At 44.8% G+C, this 19,611-nt stretch overlaps 3 gene segments (V, D, J or C); all 3 read left to right on the forward strand.

Annotated features, from left to right (window-relative positions):
- The first annotated feature begins 749 nt into the window (after window positions 1-749).
- LOC134505914 (immunoglobulin lambda variable 2-23-like) lies at window positions 750-1,393 on the forward strand. The segment is given in 2 exon segments: window positions 750-805; window positions 1,077-1,393. Coding segments are annotated over 2 exon segments (363 nt in total).
- Window positions 1,394-2,707: 1,314 nt separating this feature from the next.
- On the forward strand, window positions 2,708-6,145 carry LOC134505915 (immunoglobulin lambda variable 5-37-like). The segment is given in 5 exon segments: window positions 2,708-2,792; window positions 2,877-3,200; window positions 3,316-3,339; window positions 5,460-5,528; window positions 5,973-6,145. Coding segments are annotated over 5 exon segments (636 nt in total).
- Window positions 6,146-7,920: 1,775 nt separating this feature from the next.
- The window catches only part of LOC134505774 (immunoglobulin lambda variable 5-39-like), a 29,062-nt gene continuing 17,371 nt past the window's right edge, over window positions 7,921-19,611 (forward strand). Inside the window, 1 exon segment of the V gene segment in view lies at window positions 7,921-7,966. Within this exon segment, the coding sequence occupies window positions 7,921-7,966 (46 nt within the window).

Below are 19,611 nucleotides of genomic sequence, written 5' to 3' on the forward strand. Positions count from 1 at the left end.
TGATCTCTTCTGACTCTGTTGGCTGCAAGACACTTGCCCAAACCAGCATGACCTCACTGTGCACAATAACTGAAGGAGAAATATTTCTGAGTTCTGTTTTCTTCACTCTTACCTGAGTTTCAACTATATTTTGGAGTAGATGGCACATAATCTGTAGGAGGAAGTTCCAGAATAAACATGAGAAATTTGGCGGAACCTTTAAAAGGGAATGCTATTTTCTCAAACATTGAAATGTCTCCCTGTGAACTATTTCTTCTAATTCTTCCTTTCTAAGTCTTCTACAAATTGGAGTCACCTCTGGCTCCACGTGATTACAGTATTTGTGCCAGATGAGAGCAATATGTTCATGACCCCACCTCAACGAGCAGAACTCTAAGGCAGCGCATCAGAGTCCCATCCTCCTGACCAGCTTTCTTCCTTCTGGCTCTGCCTGGCTACCCACCTCTGGCAACAGAAGAGAACATCCGGCATCCATTTTATGGCCAGATCTGAACAAGGTCTGCAGCCAGAGCAGATGGCCGGGCAAAGTGGGAAACACACACCGAAGACTTTGGAGGGGAAGGGGAGATGAAGCAAACAAGAGATGAAAAGATGAACGTGAAGCCACATCTTTCCTCCAAAGGCAATTGGTCTTATCCAAACACAGCAAATGAGATGCAAGCAGAATTTGCATAAATGGGCGGACCCAGATTCCTGGGGGTTTAAAGGGAACCTTCCAGTCTCCCAGTCAGAGTTACACAGAAAGCTCCATTCTCCATCATGGCGTGGACTCTGCTCTTGGCCTTCTTCTTCACATGGAGCACAGGTAATTTAGGAGGAATGCTCACATCTCATTTTATTTCTGCCAGAATTCAAGGCTAGGAAAATATCGAGCCAACCTGCAGAGGGGACATAATGCTGATCTGAGGGCCACACTGGTTTCACACCCATCCACATCCACACAGAGTACCTGACTGAATAGTGGAGGAGGCTGTTGGAAGACTAGCCTGCATTTGAATTTGGGCAGCTCTTCAGGAGATACTGCTGAAGGTGATATATGCTATTTCCATTCCACAATCTTCCTTTTCTAATTTCAGGGGCCCATTCACAGTACACCTTGACTCAACCTGCTGCCCAATCATCTCCCCTGGGACAATCAGCAAAGATCTCATGCACCATGAGCCGGGACAGCCAGGTGGGCAGTTATTACATAGCTTGGTACCAACAACACCCTGGAAAGAGCCCAAAATACCTTCTCTATGATAGCAACAGCAACGGCCGGTTCACGGGGTCCAAGGACGCCTCTGCCAATGCAGCCTACTTAACAATTGCCAGCCTCCAGGCTGATGATGAGGCGGATTACTACTGTGGTGGGTATTATAGCAGTGGCAGCAACTGGTGGTATCCACAGTGATACAGACCCTTGCAGAAGTGAGACAAAATCTCCCCCCTGAGCTGCTTGGAGAACAGTTTCCTTTCAGCCGGAACTCCCCATCCACCTGGCCTCATAAACTTTCATGCACCGATGACTTGCCAGCCAGTCGTGTCATTATCTCAGCCTTAGTGAACCCCAAGTTCTCTTTTTGTGACAAATATCAGTTCACTCTTAAACAAAAGTAAAAGGATACGAATGATTCTGATGTATTTTGCCCATCACGATTCTACAGTGAAGGTCAATTCAGACAGTGGCATAATCACACCTCCCTATCATCACTCTATGCCTTTTCACACACCAATGACATGAAGAGAAGACTCTGCCCAAGCATCTGCTTTGGTCCCTTCTGATAGCAGCTGAAAGAATGGTAGGAACATCACTCCCTCCCGCTTTTTGCCCCACACCCCTCATGACTTAAATTCTAACGGTCAATGAAGCAACACCGAGGGGAAATATCGCAGAACTTGGAAAACGGAGCAGATGGGGGAGCTGTGTGCCATTGTCTTCCTCCACATCCTGTACACAAAACCACGTGTTAGAATAAAGACAGCAAGGTTGAAAAGTTCACTTGCAGTATAACTTCTTCTCAGCTATGGCCAAACCACCTAAAGACTTGGAGTTTTGATCTAAAAGTCTTCATTTCCAACTGGACCAGAACAAAGGAACAAACAACTTGAATGGAATATTCAGGCACTGAGTCATTAAAGAAAAGATTCCCATTTCAGAGGAAGGATTAGGTTAGAAAGAGAAAATCTACCAAGATTCTCCTCCCTGTGACCACTTGGAGGAGCTCTTCCACTATAACCCACATTCTTTAATATGGTCCTCCAAATCTTTGGAGAAATATCAAGGATGGCACAAGAAGGCAATCTCCAAGGATCTCCTGTGTCCCCTGAAGCCCAGGGACTTTCAGAAGCTCTCTTAAATCTAGAGAGTGAGATAATGAACACGATTTTCCCACCCTTCTCCTGAATCCCACTGAGCCAACTCACTAATGTATAAACCGGACCAAACATGGGTGATCTTGGAAAAGCTAAACAGGGTTAGAGCTGATTAAAACCTGAATGGGACTCTACCAAGGACATCCATATCTGTAGCACTGCATCACTGGGTCTATAAGAGAGCTTCAGGCAAGAAAATTAGGAAGCATCACCTGTCTGAACGTTCCCCTCTGCTATAAGAAATGGACCAATGAGATATCAGGAAAGCAGAGGGAGGAGCTAGGTATGCAAATCGGCCCTGAAACAAGTGGGGTTGATATAAGAAGCCCCAATAAAGCTCACTTGCATTCACTCATTGGCTTCATCTCCAGAAAGCCAAGAAATTCTCAACATGTTGGGAGCATCTCTCCTTGTCCTTCTGGGCATCTGGTGCACAGGTGAGTGAAGGACGACCCAACACAACTCCTTTCCCCAGATTCTGAGCCCGAGAACACACATTTATAGCATTATTCTTCCTCCAGGATCCAGGTCTCAGCCTACACTGATTCAGGAATCCTCCGTGTCACCTTCCCCTGGACAGACAGTTAAACTCTCCTGTTCCCTCAGCAGTGGACAAGTACAATCTTATTACCAATCGTGGCATCAACAGAAAGAAGGAGGTCCTCCCAGATTCCTTTATGGTTACTACAACAGTGCAGCTCCAGGCTCTGGAGATCTCAGCCGCTTCTCTGCCTCCAAGGAGAGCAGCCAAAATAAATGGTATTTGACCATCAGCAACGTCCAGCCAGAAGACGAGGCTGCTTATTACTGTGCTGTGTGGTATCACCCAAGTACAGGGTTCCACAGTGATACAAACTCAAGAGGAACTGAGACCAAAACCGCCAGTGCAAAATGTGGCAGCAGTTTTTAGTAGGCCATCGATTCCTTTCCGTTCTTCAAGCAGCAACTCTTTCCTTTCAGGTCCAGGCAAAAGCCTCAAGGAAGGTGAGCTATTTGAATTAATTAAAACTTCAGAATCCTGTGCCACCCCAACAATTTCCTTCGTGTCAATTTTAAGCCAGCATAGGCCTCATGTCTAAGCCCTCATGCCTTCTTGAACACTTCTGAGTCAATGAAACAAAACTCGATTGTCTTGAAGACACTTGCTCAAAAGATTGGTCAGACTCTGGAAAAGAGATGGACAAGGCCTGCAAACAGTTTCTGAATCCTCTTTTCTTTTTAGCTACCCTTATCTCAATTGGTCCTTGATGGCTGAAGATTAGACCAGGTGAACCTGCAGCAGGAACTCCAGGACTACAAAAGGGAACATTTGTGGAAAGTTTGAAAGGGGATTCACAGTGCCCAAGGGGTGGAATCTCTCCTTGTTCTCCAATTCTTCCAAAAGAATCCCTATTCAGAGTTGAGTAAAACACTTAGAGATCTCCACCGATGCTTTAGGGAAGTTTGTAGCTGGATTTGTCTCCTGCTTTTCACCACCTGATCTGTCCCAGCCAGCTGATGTTCTTCTCACCCAAATGCAATGAGATCCCCCCAGAATCACCATTCACGGCTGGGACACTGAAGAAAACGGAACCTCTCTTTCTAAAACTTAGATCAGTCCATCTTGGGTGGGAAAAGCTCTTCCTCAAAGAAGAAGCAAGGTGCTTGCACATTTGTTAAAAATCCATTCAGGGATACAGTCACTGCAACAAGGTAGACCTTGAAAGATACCTTCTCTTAGAAAAGTGTATTTCAGGAGAAATATTCCAGATGTCCTTGTAGGTTTAAACAAGGGTTCTAGGTTAATGGAGAAATAGGACAGGGGAGACGTACCCAGGGTCCCCCGAGTGGGGGAGCTGGGCGGTAATAAAATATGATAGATAGATGATAGATAGATAGATAGATAGATAGATAGATAGATAGATAGATAGATAGATAGATAGATAGATAGATAGATAGATATCAATGAAGTAAAGAGACACAGATAGCGGACTGGTGGCCGCAATTTTGCCAGGTATACTTTGTACATGACTCCACTTTCTTCCTATTTCCACTACATTGCTCCTCGCCTCTAGGATAAAGAGGAGGCAAACCTGATTCTTTTCTACTTGTACATCTCAGGAATGTTTTCATGTCTTGTCTCTTGAAAATGGAGCCGGGGCACCGAGGGGAAAACTACCATGTGTGGTTTCCTATAGACTTGTTAACCAAGTGTGGTACAGAAGCGGTGTAGTGCTGCAGTTCAAGCGTGAAAGGAGAAGGAAGGAGACACAAGGTCTAGGCCCACTTCAGACAAGGAGTCTCATTGGAGGGTCATGGATGGGCCTCTCCATCTCAGCTCAACCTTCCCGAGAGCTCTTTTGAGAAACGGAAGCACTTTATACAAAGACTTCAGAAAAGAAGGAATACTGGCGCTTCCTTAGGATTGAGAAGGATTTCAGAGCCCAAAATCAACCCACCAGTCATATGATCTCAGCAACAGCAATCGTAACAATGAAACCTTCTGGAAGGTATGTGTGAGGGAGAGAGAGTGACCGGACAATGCTCAGCCAGGCTGATGCTGCACATGATCACAGATCTCTCCTGTCCAAAACTAGGATTATCCACTCCGAAACACCTTCTTTTGAATTGTTAGATTTATCTGTATCTAGCTGGTAGAGGAATGAAGTCTGAATGTTTTTTTTAATAAAAGGAAATGATTTGCATGATATCTCCCTCCGTGTGACCACCTGGAGGAGCTCTTCCACTGTCACCCACATTCTTTAATATGCTCCTTCAAATCTTTTGAGAAATAACAAGGATGTCACACGACTGCAGTCCTGAAGAGTCTCCTGTGTCCCATGAAGCCCAAGGAGTGGGACTGTCAACTGATTTTCAACAGTTTAACATCTGATCCTGCAGAACATCATCCATCCTTTTATGTCTAACTCTATCATGATCGTTATCCAAAATCATTCAAAGTTTGCTTCTCACTCTTTTCCCCCCATCTGTATCTAGCTGGAGCAGAAAGAAGGTCTGAATGTTTTTTTAATGAAAGGAAATGATTTACATGCAAATGAGTTGCCAAGGAAAAGAAGATAAAAGAACCAGGTGAACCCAGCTCAGAACCACCCTCTTCTCCACAGGAGAAGCTTCTGAGGTTCTCACCATGCTTTCGGCCCCTCTTCTTTTCACCCTCCTCACCTACTGCTCAGGTAGAAGAAAAGAGAGTTCTCTTGAGTGATTTCTCCCAGAGGGTCTTAACTGATTTCAATCTTTGCTTATTAATTTGGATTTTAATTCTATGAAGTGTGTCCTGCATATCTCCATGAAAGCAGCTCAATTCTGCACAGAAGGGACCACCCTTAGCAAATGCTGCATTTGGATACGGCCTTTTGATTTCTCTTGATTCCTTTTCTTTTACTCATCTTTTTGTGTTTCTCTATTGACTCTCCACAATTTATTTCAGCTTTTATAAATTCCCACCTTTCTATCTGTTGCATCATCCAGGGGGCTTACAAGAAGAACAGAAAAGGATGAAATCCAAATACTTTATTTCTGCATTTACTTTGTTTCACCTCCCAGATCAAGGAAGCTGAGGAGAAGAATCAGGGAATGGAAGAGTTCACAGCTGTTTGAATATTTTGTTTCTTTGGCAGGTGCCTTCGCCCAGTATCTCCTGACCCAGCCGCCCTCCGTCTCTGTGTCCCTGGGGCAAAATGCAAGAGTCACTTGTGCAGGAAACAACATTGGAGGAAAGAGTGTTCAGTGGTACCAGCAGAAGCCTGGGAGTCCCCCTGTCCTGATTATATATGCTGATAGCCAGAGATAGCCCCACCGGGATCTCAGACCGATTCTCTGGCACCAACTCTGGCAACACGGCCACCCTCAGCTTCTCAGCAGTGTTTTCAAAGCAAGCTTAAAAGAGAAAATCAATTTATATACTCTATGACCATATGAGGGAAATCTTATATTATACTTCACATTCTTTAATGCAGTCATTTAGATCCTTTGAGGAACAACCATGATCTCCAGCTATTGCAATGCTGAAGGGCAGCATCTGTCCCACTCGTTCAGCAGTGCAGCTCCAGGCTCTGGACACCTCAGCCACTTCTCTCCCTCTCTGGCCTGGCAGGCACCTTCTTCCCTTCCGATGGGAGCTGAAGGCATGGCGGGAGCGTCATTTCTTTTCTCTCCGGCTTTGTAGATCTCAGGGTGGGAATGGCTGGAGTTGATTCTGATTCACTGAGCCACAAGGCTGAAAGAAGAAACATGAGGGAAGTTCTAACTCCTGCATCCTTTACACAAAACAAAGTCTTAAAAAGAAAACTGCAAGAGTTAAAACTCCATCTGTAGTTAAAATCCTTCTCCACTTTGGCCAAACCACCTAAACACTTGAATTCTGTGTCAAAAAGTCTTGGTCCCAAACTGAAGAGAAAGAAAAAAACATCTAACATTAATGGAACATTTAAGTATTCTGTCATTAAAGAAAAGAGGCAGGTTTCAGAAGAAGGTTTAAGCTACAAAGAGACATTGGCCAATATTCTCCTCTCTGGGACCACCTGGAGGAGCTCTTCCACTCTGTTAAACGTCAGAGGAACTGAGACCAAAACCTCCAAAGCAAAAGGCGGCAGCAGCTCTTAGAAGTCAAGAGAATTGACACATTTCGGTTAAGGCAGTCGCAACACTTCCCTTTCAAGTTCAGGCAAAAAACTCAAGGAATGTGAGCTCTCTCCATGAACGGCACAGCAGGGAGGCTTCCATAACCATGCATGATCCTAAGGACTTCCTCTCAGTCACGGATAAGGCCTCATGGAGGAGCACCAACCTTTGGCTTTCTGATCTCTTCTGAGCTAATGGAAGGAGACTCCGTTGGCTGGAAGACACTTGCCCAAACCAGCATGACCTCACTGGGCACAATAACTGAAGGAGAAATATTTCTGAGTTCTGTTTACGTTTTCTTCACTCTTACCTGAGTTTCAACTATATTTTGAAGTTGATGGCATATAATCTGTAGGAGGAAGTTCCAGAATAAACATGAGAAATTTGGCAGAACCTTTAAAAGGGAATGCTATTTTCTCAAACATTGAAATCTGTCCCTGTGAACTATTTCTTCTAATTCTTCCTTTCTAATGCTTCTACAAATTGGAGTCACCTCTGGCTCCACAGGATTACAGTATTTGTGCCAGATGAGAGCAATATGTTCATGACCCCACCTCAACGAGCAGAACTGTAAGGCAGCGCATCAGAGTCCCGTCCTCCTGACCAGCTTGCTTCCTTCTGGCTCTGCCTGGCTACCCACCTCTGGCAACAGAAGAGAACATCCGGCATCCATTTTATGGCCAGATCTGAACAAGGTCTGTAACCAGACCGTATTATGGGAAATACATGGAAGGTTTTGAACAGGAAAGACAGATAAAGCAAACGAGAGATGTAAACAGGAATATGAAACTATGTCTTTCCTCCAAAGGCAATTGGTCTTATCCAAACACAGCTAATGAGATGTAGGCAGAATTTGCATAAATGGGCAGACCCAGATTGCTGGGGGTTTAAAGGGAACCTTCCAGTCTCCCAGAATGAGTTTCCAAAAAAGCTCCCATCTCCATCATGGCGTGGACTCTGCTCTTGGCCGTCTTCTTCACGTGGAGCACAGGTAATTTAGGAGGAACGCTCACATCTCATTTTATTTCTGCCAGTATTCAAGGCTTGGAAAATATCGAGCCAACCTGCAGAGGGGACATCATGCTGATCTGAGGGCCACACTGGTTTCACACTCCTCCACATCCAGACAGAATACCTGACTGAAGTGTGGAGGAGGCTGTTGGAAGACTAGCCTGCATTTGGATTTCGCTTGGATTTTTTATTCATTTTTTATTTCTATTTATAGTATTTTTACTGTATTTTATTTTTTCTACTATTGTGATGGTTTTAATTGAAAACCGCGCAGAGGCCTCTGATGGGAGGAGATGGGCGGGGATAAATTAGATAGATAGATAGATAGATAGATAGATTAAATATATATATATATATATATATATATATATATATATATATATATATATATATCAATTCGGGCAGCTCTTCAGGAGCTACTGCTGAAGGTGATATATGCTCTTTCTATTCCACAATCTTCCTTTTCTAATTTCAGGGGCCCATTCACAGTACACCTTGACTCAACCTGCTGCCCAATCATCTCCCCTGGGACAATCAGCAAAGATCTCATGCACCATGAGCCGGGACAGCCAGGTGGGCAGTTATTACATAGCTTGGTACCAACAACACCCTGGAAAGAGCCCCAAATACCTTCTCTAAGATGACAGCAGCAATGGCCGGTTCACAGGGTCCATTGATGCCTCTGCCAATGCAGCCTACTTAACAATTGCCAGCCTCCAGGCTGATGATGAGGCTGATTATTATTGTGGTGGTGGTTACAGCAGTGGCAGCAACTTGTGGTATCCACAGTCATACAGTCCCTTGCAGAAGTGAGACAAAATCTCTCCCTTGAGCTGCTTGGAGAAGCTTTTCTTTCTGCCCTGAAGTCACCATCCACCTGGCCTTGTAAACTTTCATGCACCGATGACTTGACAGCCAGTAGTGTCATTATCTCAGCCTTGGTGAACCCAAAGTTCTCTTTTTGGAAGAAATATCAATTCACCTTTAAACAAAAGTAAAAGGGCACAAACGACGCTGATGTGTATTGCTCATCACAATTCTACAATGAAAGTCAATTCAATCAGTGGCTTCTGATATAACCCTATCTATCTCTAGATAGATAGATAGATAGATAGATAGATAGATAGATAGATAGATAGATAGATAGATAGATAGATAGATATCTTCTATCCTTGCAAACACCAGACACCAAAGGGATGAAGATAAAGCCCTCCCCAAGCATCTCCTTTGGTCCCTTCCAGATGGCAGCCGAAAGAATGGTGGGAACATCATTCCTTCCAGCTTTGTAAGTCCCAGTGGGGGAAGAGCTGTAGTTTCTTGAGGTTACTTGATCCACATGGCTGGAGGAAAAGACATAACCCCTAGCAGTTGCACCCTTGAACCCAAAGGTTTTCAAGCATTACTCTTAGAACGGCACAGTGAGACTGAACAGAATTTTCCCCACCCTCCTTGTGAGATAAATTATACTGATGGATGAAGCACCACCTAGGCCGAAGATGGCTGACCATGAAAAAGCTGAGCAGAGGGAGACAGTTTGCCACTGTCTTCTTCCAGGGTGATTTTTCTGATCCCAATGAAGAGTTGTGAGCAGTGAGTGGCCCAAAGCCACCCTCCTTTCTTCCATGCCCAGCGGAGGAAAGAGGATCCAGGTCTCCCCCCTCCTAGACCAACACCAGAACCACCACCCCATTCTGTTTCTCCTAAGGCAGCTTGATGCAAGGAAGTAAGTAAGCATCGCCTGCATGAAGATATCCCTGTGTTTGAAGACAGGAACCAATGAGAAGTCAGGAAAGCAGGGGGAGGAGCAAAGCATGCCAATGGACCCTGAAGCAAGTGGGGTTGATATAAGAAGCCCCAATAAAGCTCACTTGCATTCACACATTGGCTCCATCTCCAGAAAGCCAAGAAATTCTCAACATGTTGGGAGCATCTCTCCTTGTCCTTCTGGGCATCTGGTGCACAGGTGAGTGAAGGACAACCCAACACAACTCCTTTCCCCAGATTCTGAGCCCAAGAACACACATTTATAGCATTATTCTTCCTCCAGGATCCAGGTCTCAGCCTACGGTGATTCAGGAATCCTCCGTGTCACCTTCCCCTGGACAGACAGTTAAACTCTCCTGTTCCCTCAGCAGTGGACAAGTAACGTCATATGAGCAATCGTGGTATCAACAGAAAGAAGGAGGTCCTCCCAGATTCCTTTATGGTTACTACAGCAGTGCAGCTCCAGGCTCTGGAGACCTCAGCCGCTTCTCTGCCTCCAAGGAGGACAGCCAAAATAAATGGTATTTGACCATCAGCAAGTCAGCCAGAAGAGGAGGCTGTTTATTACTGTGCGGAGTGGTATAGCCCTGGTAAAGTGTTCCACAGTGATACAAATTCAGGAGGAGCTGAGACCAAAACCTCCAATGCAAAAAAGAGCCAGAAGCTTTTAGGAGTCCACTGATTCATTTCAGTTCTTCAGGCAACATCCCTTTCCTTTCAGCTACCACCTGGAGGAGCTCTTCCACTCTGTTAAACGTCAGAGGAACTGAGACCAAAACCTCCAAAGCAAAAGGTGGCAGCAGCTCTTAGAAGTCAAGAGAATTGACACATTTCAGTTCCAGCAGCCGCAACGCTTTCCTTTCAAGTTCAGGCAAAAAACTCAAGGAACGCAAGCCCTTTCCATGAACGGCACAGCAGGGAGGCTTCCATAACCACGCATGATCCTAAGGACTTCCTCTCAGTCAAGGATAAGCCCTCATGGAGGAGCACCAACCTTTGGCTTTCTGATCTCTTCTGAGCTAAGGGAAGAAGACTCCCTTGCCTGGAAGACACTTGCCCAAACCAGCATGACCTCACTGGGCACAATAACTGAAGGAGAAATATTTCCGAGTTCTGTTTACGTTTTCTTCACTCTTACCTGAGTTTCAACTATATTTTGGAGTTGATGGCATATAATCTGTAGGAGGACATTCCAGAATAAACATGGGAAATTTGGCAGAACCTTTAAAAGGGAATGCTATTTTCTCAAACATTGAAATCTGTCCCTGTGAACTATTTCTTCTAATTCTTCCTTTCTAAGTCTTCTACAAATTGGAGTCACCTCTGGCTCCACGTGATTACAGTATTTGTGCCAGATGAGAGCAATATGTTCATGACCCCCCCTCAACGAGCAGAACTCTAAGGCAGCGCATCAGAGTCCCGTCCTCCTGACCAGCTTGCTTCCTTCTGGCTCTGCCTGGCTACCCACCTCTGGCAACAGAAGAGAACATCCGGCATCCATTTTATGGCCAGATCTGAACAAGGTCTGCAGCCAGAGCAGATGGCCGGGCAAAGTGGGAAACACAGACCAAAGACTTTGGAGGGGAAGGGGAGATGAAGCAAACAAGAGATGAAAAGAGGAACGTGAAGCCACATCTTTCCTCCAAAGGCAATTGGTCTTATCCAAACACAGCTAATGAGATGCAAGCTGAATTTGCATAAATGGGCGGACCCAGATTCCTGGGGGTTTAAAGGGAACCTTCCAGTCTCCCAGTCAGAGTTCCCCAGAAAGCTCCATTCTCCATCATGGCGTGGACTCTGCTCTTGGCCTTCTTCTTCACATGGAGCACAGGTAATTTAGGAGGAACGCTCACATCTCATTTTATTTCTGCCAGTATTCAAGGCTTGGAAAATATTGAGCCAACCTGCAGAGGGGACATATTGCTGATCTGAGGGCCACACTGGTTTCACACCCATCCACATCCACACAGAGTACCTGACTGAAGTGTGGAGGAGGCTGTTAGAAGACTAGCCTGCATTTGAATTCAGGCAGATCTTCAGGAGCTACTGCTGAAATATATGCTATTTGTATTCCACAATCTTCCTTTTCTAATTTCAGGGGCCCATTCACAGTACACCTTGACTCAACCTGCTGCCCAATCATCTCCCCTGGGACAATCAGCAAAGATCTCATGCACCATGAGCCGGGACAGCCAGGTGGGCAGTTATAACATATATTGGTACCAACAAGAGCCAGGAAAGAGCCCCAAATACCTTCTCTACAATGCCAACAGCAATGGCCGGTTCACGGGGTCCAAGGACACCTCTGCCAATGCAGCCTACTTAACAATTGCCAGCCTCCAGGCTGATGATGAGGCGGATTATTATTGTGGTGGTGGTTACAGCAGTGGCAGCAACTGGAGGTATCCACAGTGATACAGTCCCTTGCAGAAGTGAGACAAAATCTCTCCCCTGAGCTGCTTGGAGAAGCTTTTCTTTCTGCCCTGAACTCACCATCCACCTGGCCTCGTAAACTGTCATGCAGCGATGACTTCAGAGCCAGCAGTGTTATTATCTCAGCCTTGGTGAACCCAAAGCTCTGGTTTCACTAATAATGTCAGTTCAATTTTGAAGAAATGAAAAATGATACAGATGGTTCTGATCTGTTTTGCTCATCATGGTTCTACTGTAAAAATCATTCTAAGCAGTGCCTTGTGACATGAACCCAGTTTTCTATCTGTCTCTCCTTCTGCCCCTCTATCATCTGTCCCTGATACACCCACAGACCAATGAGATGAAGATAAAACACTCCCCAGGCATCTACCTGGCTCATTTCTGGATGCAGCTGAAAGAATGGGGGGAACATCATCCCTTCCTGCTTTGTAGGTCTCAGTGGGGGAAGAGCTGAACTTTCCTGTGATTAACTGATCCATGTGGCGGGAGGCAAAGCCATAACTCCTTGCAGCTGCACCCTGGAACCCAAAAGTTTTCAAGCATCGCCCTGAGAACTGGACAGTGAGTCTCTGAACAGGTCTGCCCCACCCTCCTCATGACATAAGTTCTACTGATTGATGAAGAAACATCTAGGCTGAATAGGGCTGACCCTGAAAAGGGTGAGCAGCGGGAGATCTGTTTGCCATTGCCTTCTCCCCGGAAATATTTTGAGGTCCCGATGAAGAGTTGAGAGCAGTGAGTGGCCCAAAGCCACCCACCTTGCTTCCATGGCCAGCCGAGGAAAAAGGATCCAGCTCTCCCCACTACTAGATTGAAAACAGAACGACTGCCCCCTACTCCACCCTTGTATGCAAAATCCAAAATCATGCACGTTATTCTGAGAGAAGTGACATAACTCTGCTTTGCTGGCATAGGGGTTCCTCCCTCAATAGCCGTGTTCCCCCAGACCTTGACCTCTTTCCAAACCGGGGGGCAGGTCTCTTCCTTTCTATCTCATTTTCAAGGAAGGAGTCCCAGGATGGAACAGATCAAACATTTTGAGCATGGAAATAGTCTGATCTTTGTGTGTGTGTGTTTATTAACTATGCCAGCAAAGCAGAGTTATGTCACTTCTCTGAGAATAACGCGCATGATTGTGCAGAAGGATATAGGTACACTTCAGAATATCAATACGGTAATCAATTCTACTCGATTCATCAGGACTGGCATCAGATGAGGTGTGGAAGACTTTCAACTGATTTTCAAAAGCTTAATGTTTGATCCTGCAGAACATCGTCCATCCATTATGTCTAACTCTATCATCATCGTTATCCAAAATCATTCAAACGTTGCTTCTCACTCTTTTCCCCCCATCTGTATCTAGCTGGAGCAGAAAGAAGGTCTGAATGTTTTTTTAATGAAAGGAAGTGACTTGCCTGCAAATGAGTTGCAAGGGAAAAGAAGATAAAAGAACGAGGGGAACCCAGCTCAGAACCACCCTCTTCTCCACAGGAGAAGCTTCTGAGGTTCTCCCCATGCTTTCGGCCCCTCTTCTTTTCACCCTCCTCACCTACTGCTCAGGTAGAAGAAAGGAGAAGTTCCTTGAATGATTTCTCCCAAAAGCTGTGAATTGATTTCAATCTTTGCATATTAATTTGGATTTTAATTCTATGAATTGTGTCCCGCATATCTCCATGAAAGCAGCTAAATTCTGCACAGAAGGGACCACCCTTAGCAAATGCTGCATTTGGATATGGCCTTTTGGTTTCTCTTGATTCCTTTTCTTTTACTCTTCTTTTTTCTGTATATATATTGACTCTCCACAATTTATTTCAGCTTTTATAAATTCCCACCTTTCTATCTGTTGCATCATCCAGGGGGCTTACAAGAAGAAAAGAAAAGGATGAAATCCAAATACTTTATTTCTGCATTTACTTAGTTTCACTTCCCAGATCAAGGAAGCTGAGGAGAAGAATCAGGGAATGGAAGAGTTCACAGCTGTTGGAATATTTTGTTTCTTTGGCAGGTGCCTTCGCCCAGTATCTCCTGACCCAGCCGCCCTCCGTCTCTGTGTCCCTGGGGCAAAATCGAAGAGTCACTGGTGCAGGAAACAACATTGGAGGAAAGAGTGTTCAGTGGTACCAGCAGAAGCCTGGGAGTCCCCCTGTCCTGATTTTATATGCTGATAGCCAGAGATAGGCCCACCAGAATCTCAGACCGATTCTCTGGCACCAACTCTGGCAACACGGCCACCCTCAGCTTCTCAGCAGTGTTTTCAAAGCAAGCTTAAAACAGAAAATCAACTTATATACTCTATGACCATATGAGGGAAATCTTATATTATACTTCACATTCTTTAATGCAGTCATTTAGATCCTTTGAGGAACAACCATGATCTCCAGCTATTGCAATGCTGAAGGGCAGCATCTGTCCCACTCGTTCAGCAGTGCAGCTCCAGGCTCTGGACACCTCAGCCACTTCTCTCCCTCTCTGGCCTGGCAGGCACCTTCTTCCCTTCCGATGGGAGCTGAAGGCATGGTGGGAGCATCATTTCTTTTCTTTCCGGCTTTGTAGATCTCAGGGCGGGAATGGCTGGAGTTGATTCTGATTCACTGAGCCACAAGGCTGAAAGAAGAAACATGAGGGAAGTTCTAACTCCTGCATCGTTTACACAAAACAAAGTCTTACAAAGAAAACTGCAAGAGTTAAAACTCCATCTTTAGTTAAAATCCTTCTCCACTTTGGCCAAACCACCTAAACACTTGAATTCTGTGTCAAAAAGTCTTGGTCCCAAACTGGAGAGAAAGAAACAAACATCTAACATTAATGGAACATTTAAGTATTCTGTCATTGCAGAAAAGAGGCAGGTTTCAGAAGAAGGTTTAAGCTACAAAGAGACAATTGGCCAATATTCTCCTCTCTGGGACCACCTGGAGGAGCTCTTCCACTCTGTTAAACGTCAGAGGAACTGAGACCAAAACCTCCAAAGCAAAAGGTGGCAGCAGCTCTTAGAAGTCAAGAGAATTGACACATTTCAGTTCCAGCAGCCGCAACGCTTTCCTTTCAAGTTCAGGCAAAAAACTCAAGGAACGCAAGCCCTTTCCATGAACGGCACAGCAGGGAGGCTTCCATAACCACGCATGATCCTAAGGACTTCCTCTCAGTCAAGGATAAGCCCTCATGGAGGAGCACCAACCTTTGGCTTTCTGATCTCTTCTGAGCTAATGGAAGGAGACTCTGTTGGCTGGAAGACACTTGCCCAAACCAGCATGACCTCACTGGGCACAATAACTGAAGGAGAAATATTTCTGAGTTCTGTTTACATTTTCTTCACTCTTACCTGAGTTTCAACTATATTTTGGAGTTGATGGCGTATAATCTGTAGGAGGAAGTTCCAGAATAAACATGAGAAATTTGGTGGAACCTTTAAAAGGGAATGCTATTTTCTCAAACATTGAAATCTGTCCCTGTGAACTATTTCTTCTAATTCTTCCTTTCTAATGCTTCTACAAATTGGAGTCACCTCTGGCTCCACGTGATTACAATATTCTTGCCAGATGAGAGCAATATGTTCATGAACCCCCCTCAACGAGCAGAACTCTAAGGCAGCGCATCAGAGTCCCGTCCTCCTGACCAGCTTGCTTCCTTCTGGCTCTGCCTGGCTACCCACCTCTGGTAACAGATGAGAACATCCAGCATCCATTTTATGGCCAGATCTGAACAAGGTCTGCAGCCAGAGCAGATGGCCGGGCAAAGTGGGAAACACACACCGAAGACTTTGGAGGGGAAGGGGAGATGAAGCAAACAAGAGATGAAAAGAGGAACGTGAAGCCACATCTTTCCTCCAAAGCCAATTGGTCTTATCCAAACACAGCTAATGAGATGTAGGCAGAATTTGCATAACTGGCTGGACCCAGATTCCTGGGGGTTTAAAGGGAACCTTCCAGTCTCCTAGTATGAGTTTCCTGGAAAGCTTTGTTCTCCATGATGGCGTGGTCTCTGCTCTTGGCTTTCTTCTTCACATGGAGCACAGGTAATTTAAGAAGAAGTCTCACTTCTGATTTTGTCTCTGCCAGTATTCAAGGCTTGGAATGTATCAGGGGTCATTTAATGCTGATCTGAGGGCCACACTGGTTTCACACTCCTCCACATCCAGACAGAATACCTGACTGAAGTGTGGAGGAGGCTGTTGGAAGACTAGCCTGCATTTGAATTCGGGCAGCTCTTCAGGAGATACTGCTGAAGGCGATATATGCTATTTCCATTCCACAATCTTCCTTTTCTAATTTCAGGGGCCCATTCACAGTACACCTTGACTCAACCTGCTGCCCAATCATCTCCCCTGGGACAATCAGCAAAGATCTCATGCACCATGAGCCGGGACAGCCAGGTGGGCAGTTATAGCATATTTTGGTACCAACAACACCCTGGAAAGAGCCCCAAGTACCTTCTCTATGATAGCAACAGCAACGTCCGGTTCACGGGGTCCATTGATGCCTCTGCCAATGCAGCCTACTTAACCATTTCCAGCCTCCAGGCTGATGATGAGGCTGATTATTATTGTGGTGGTGGTTACAGCAGTGGCAGCAACTTGTGGTATGCACAGTGATACAGTCCCTTGCCGAAGTGAGACAAAATCTCCCCCCTGAGCTGGTTGGAGAAGCTTTTCTTTCTGCCCTGAACTCACCATCCACCTGGCCTCGTAAACTGTCATGCAGCAATGACTTCAGAGCCAGCAGTGTTATTATCTCAGCCTTGGTGAACCCACAGGTCTGGTTTCACTAATAATGTCAGTTCAATTTCGAAGAAATGAAAAATGAAACAAATGGTTCTGATCTCCTTTGCTGATCATGGTTCTACTGTAAAAATCATTCTGATCAGTGGCTTCTGAAATAATCATATCCATCCATCTTATCTACCTCATATCTAATTTATTATCTATCATCTATCAATTATCTATCAATTTTCTATCTCTCTGTCTGTCTGTCTGTCTATCCACATACTGCAGTCCGATAGGACTCCAAATAAAGCTCTCTCTAATCATGTACTTTGGTCCCTTCTGATAACAGTTGAAAAAATGGTGGGAACATCATTCCTTCTGACTTCCTGTGTCTCAGTGGAGGGAAAGCTTTGTGAGCCAATATTCAGATTTATATTATGAGAGAGGGTTGGTTTTGTCAACAGTGGGTATTCACTCTCTTCTTAATGCACACATGCACACACTGAGGCATAGATTGACCTGTTTCATTTATTCTGAATGCTGAAATTATCTTCAATATTTACAGATTTTGAGGTTTATGTTTATTTAGGATGGGGAGGAGCGGAGAGGAAATAGTGGAGAAAGAAGAAATAAAAAGAGATTGCGTGTACATGCATATGCTGGAATTTACATCTTTCAAAGTTCCAAGGGCTAAATCTTTGCCAAAAACTTCTGACTCAGATTTTGTTGTCTACCTCCCATGATAGTAACCCAGAACTTCAAGAATGTCTTTTGTTTCAGACTAGCAACCAAACCCATCCAATCTTCAAAGCAAAATTAAAATAAGACTACACAGATAGATCTTCTCCAGGATGATTTGTCCCCAATGTGGCCCTTCAGGTCTTCCAATGGTGCACCCATCACCACTCTAATCAATTCCATCTACCTTGCTGTTGGTATCTTCTTCTTGTTGCTCCTTCCACCTTTCCAAGCATTATGGACTTCTCAAAACTGATGTAATTATCCCCAACCTTTTTCCTCCCTCCTTGCTTCACTATGATCTATCTTTTGCTTTCAGCTTTACATTAGGGCAGAAGAGGCCAACCTCCATGCTGGAGGACTGTCCTCAAGAGGTTAATGTGAGCAGGCAAAAATGTATCTTCAAACTACTAATCTGGTGGTCTATGTTAAATCTTGAAGCTGGCTGTAACCATTTCTCCAATGTTCTTTCCCTAGGTTCTAGTGCTCATCTGATGTTTTCACAGCCAGCTTCTGCCTCATCTTCCCCAGGGAACACCATAAAGCTATCTTGTTGAATGGGTAGCAGATCCAGTCTTAGTGGCTATCACATTATTTGGTACCAACAGAAGCCTGAAAAGTCTCCACAATGTCTCCTACGTTATAAGTCAGATTTGGACAAGCACCATGCTGCTGGGGTTCCCTATAGTTCTGAAGACACATCCAGTAACATCAGCTGTCTAACCATTGCAGGAGTCCTGGCAGAAGATGAGGCCAGTTATTACTGTGGAACATGGCATGACCTCATTTGCCACAGTGCTACACTCAAAAGGGGGAATGAAACAAAAACCTCTGGTTCAGTTCCCAAGGAACATGAATTAGGCCAAGCCTACTATGTCCAGATGTCCTCAAAGCAACAACACTCTGGGGAGCATCTCAAAAGGCTAGTCTGATTCTTCAAGCTGCCTCTCTTTTGCTCAAACCAAATACAGTCTCTCCTTCTCAGCCTCCTAGCAATGTGGTGTGCATGTGAGGGCATAGTCAACACACATTGAGAATGGAACATGGATTTCAATGGAGTGTGGAACATTTCTCCTGATCTTCCTTTTTTCAGGGGTGAAATGCTATGTGCATAGTGCCCCAGCTACCATCAGCCCCAATCCCAATGGGAAAAGCAGTGAAAATATCTACTAGCTTAAGCAGTGGAGGGAACATCAGTAAAAGACATGTGAACTGAGATATGTGAAGTTTCTCTTCAAGAAAAGATGGGCCAGCCATTTGTCTAGGATGGTATGAGGATTCCTGCTCTGGGCAGAGGGTTGGTGTAGAAGACTTCTAAGATGCCTTCCAACTCCATGATTCTATGATCCCACCAGAAGCCTAGAAGTTCCTCATAGTTTTGTTTCTAATACTATTCAGAAACAAATAAAAACCAAGGTTCTGGGTCCCCTCCCATTTCTCTGCTTCCAAAGATACCTCCATAAACCAGCTAATTCACCTTAACAGGAGCCTTAGCCAATGATGAAGCTGATTATAATTGTGAAATAGGACATAATAGTGTTTTTCACAATGATGTATTTTGATATACCTGCAAATAAGAATACCAGTTTCCACCTTCATATTCTCTAAGAAACAACTCTTCCTAACTTCAAATCTTCTCCATGGATGGAGCAAAATGTGGTGGTAAAACTAATCCCTTGAGACAACCATATTGAACATAATGTGGGCTCTGGTGTCCTTGGGGAATGGAGTGGTGTTTTCCTGTGGTTTGAGCACAGAGCACGTAACTGCAAAAGTTACGTGGTCTCACAGAAGTAGATGCTTAGGAAAATCCCACAGATCCCTTGAGACTTCACTGATTGTTCATAATGCCACAGTACTGTGATTGTGGTGTTTCCTGATCTTTTCTTTGTATCCAGCGGTCTGCCCCATAATACCAGCTATCAAACTAATTAGTATTTTAAAGAAGTAGAGGAAGTTGTATGGGAGATAGAGAGATAGAGAGATAGAGA

This window comes from Candoia aspera, chromosome 15, assembly GCF_035149785.1.
Source record: "Candoia aspera isolate rCanAsp1 chromosome 15, rCanAsp1.hap2, whole genome shotgun sequence".
In the NCBI taxonomy this organism is placed as follows: domain Eukaryota; kingdom Metazoa; phylum Chordata; class Lepidosauria; order Squamata; family Boidae; genus Candoia; species Candoia aspera.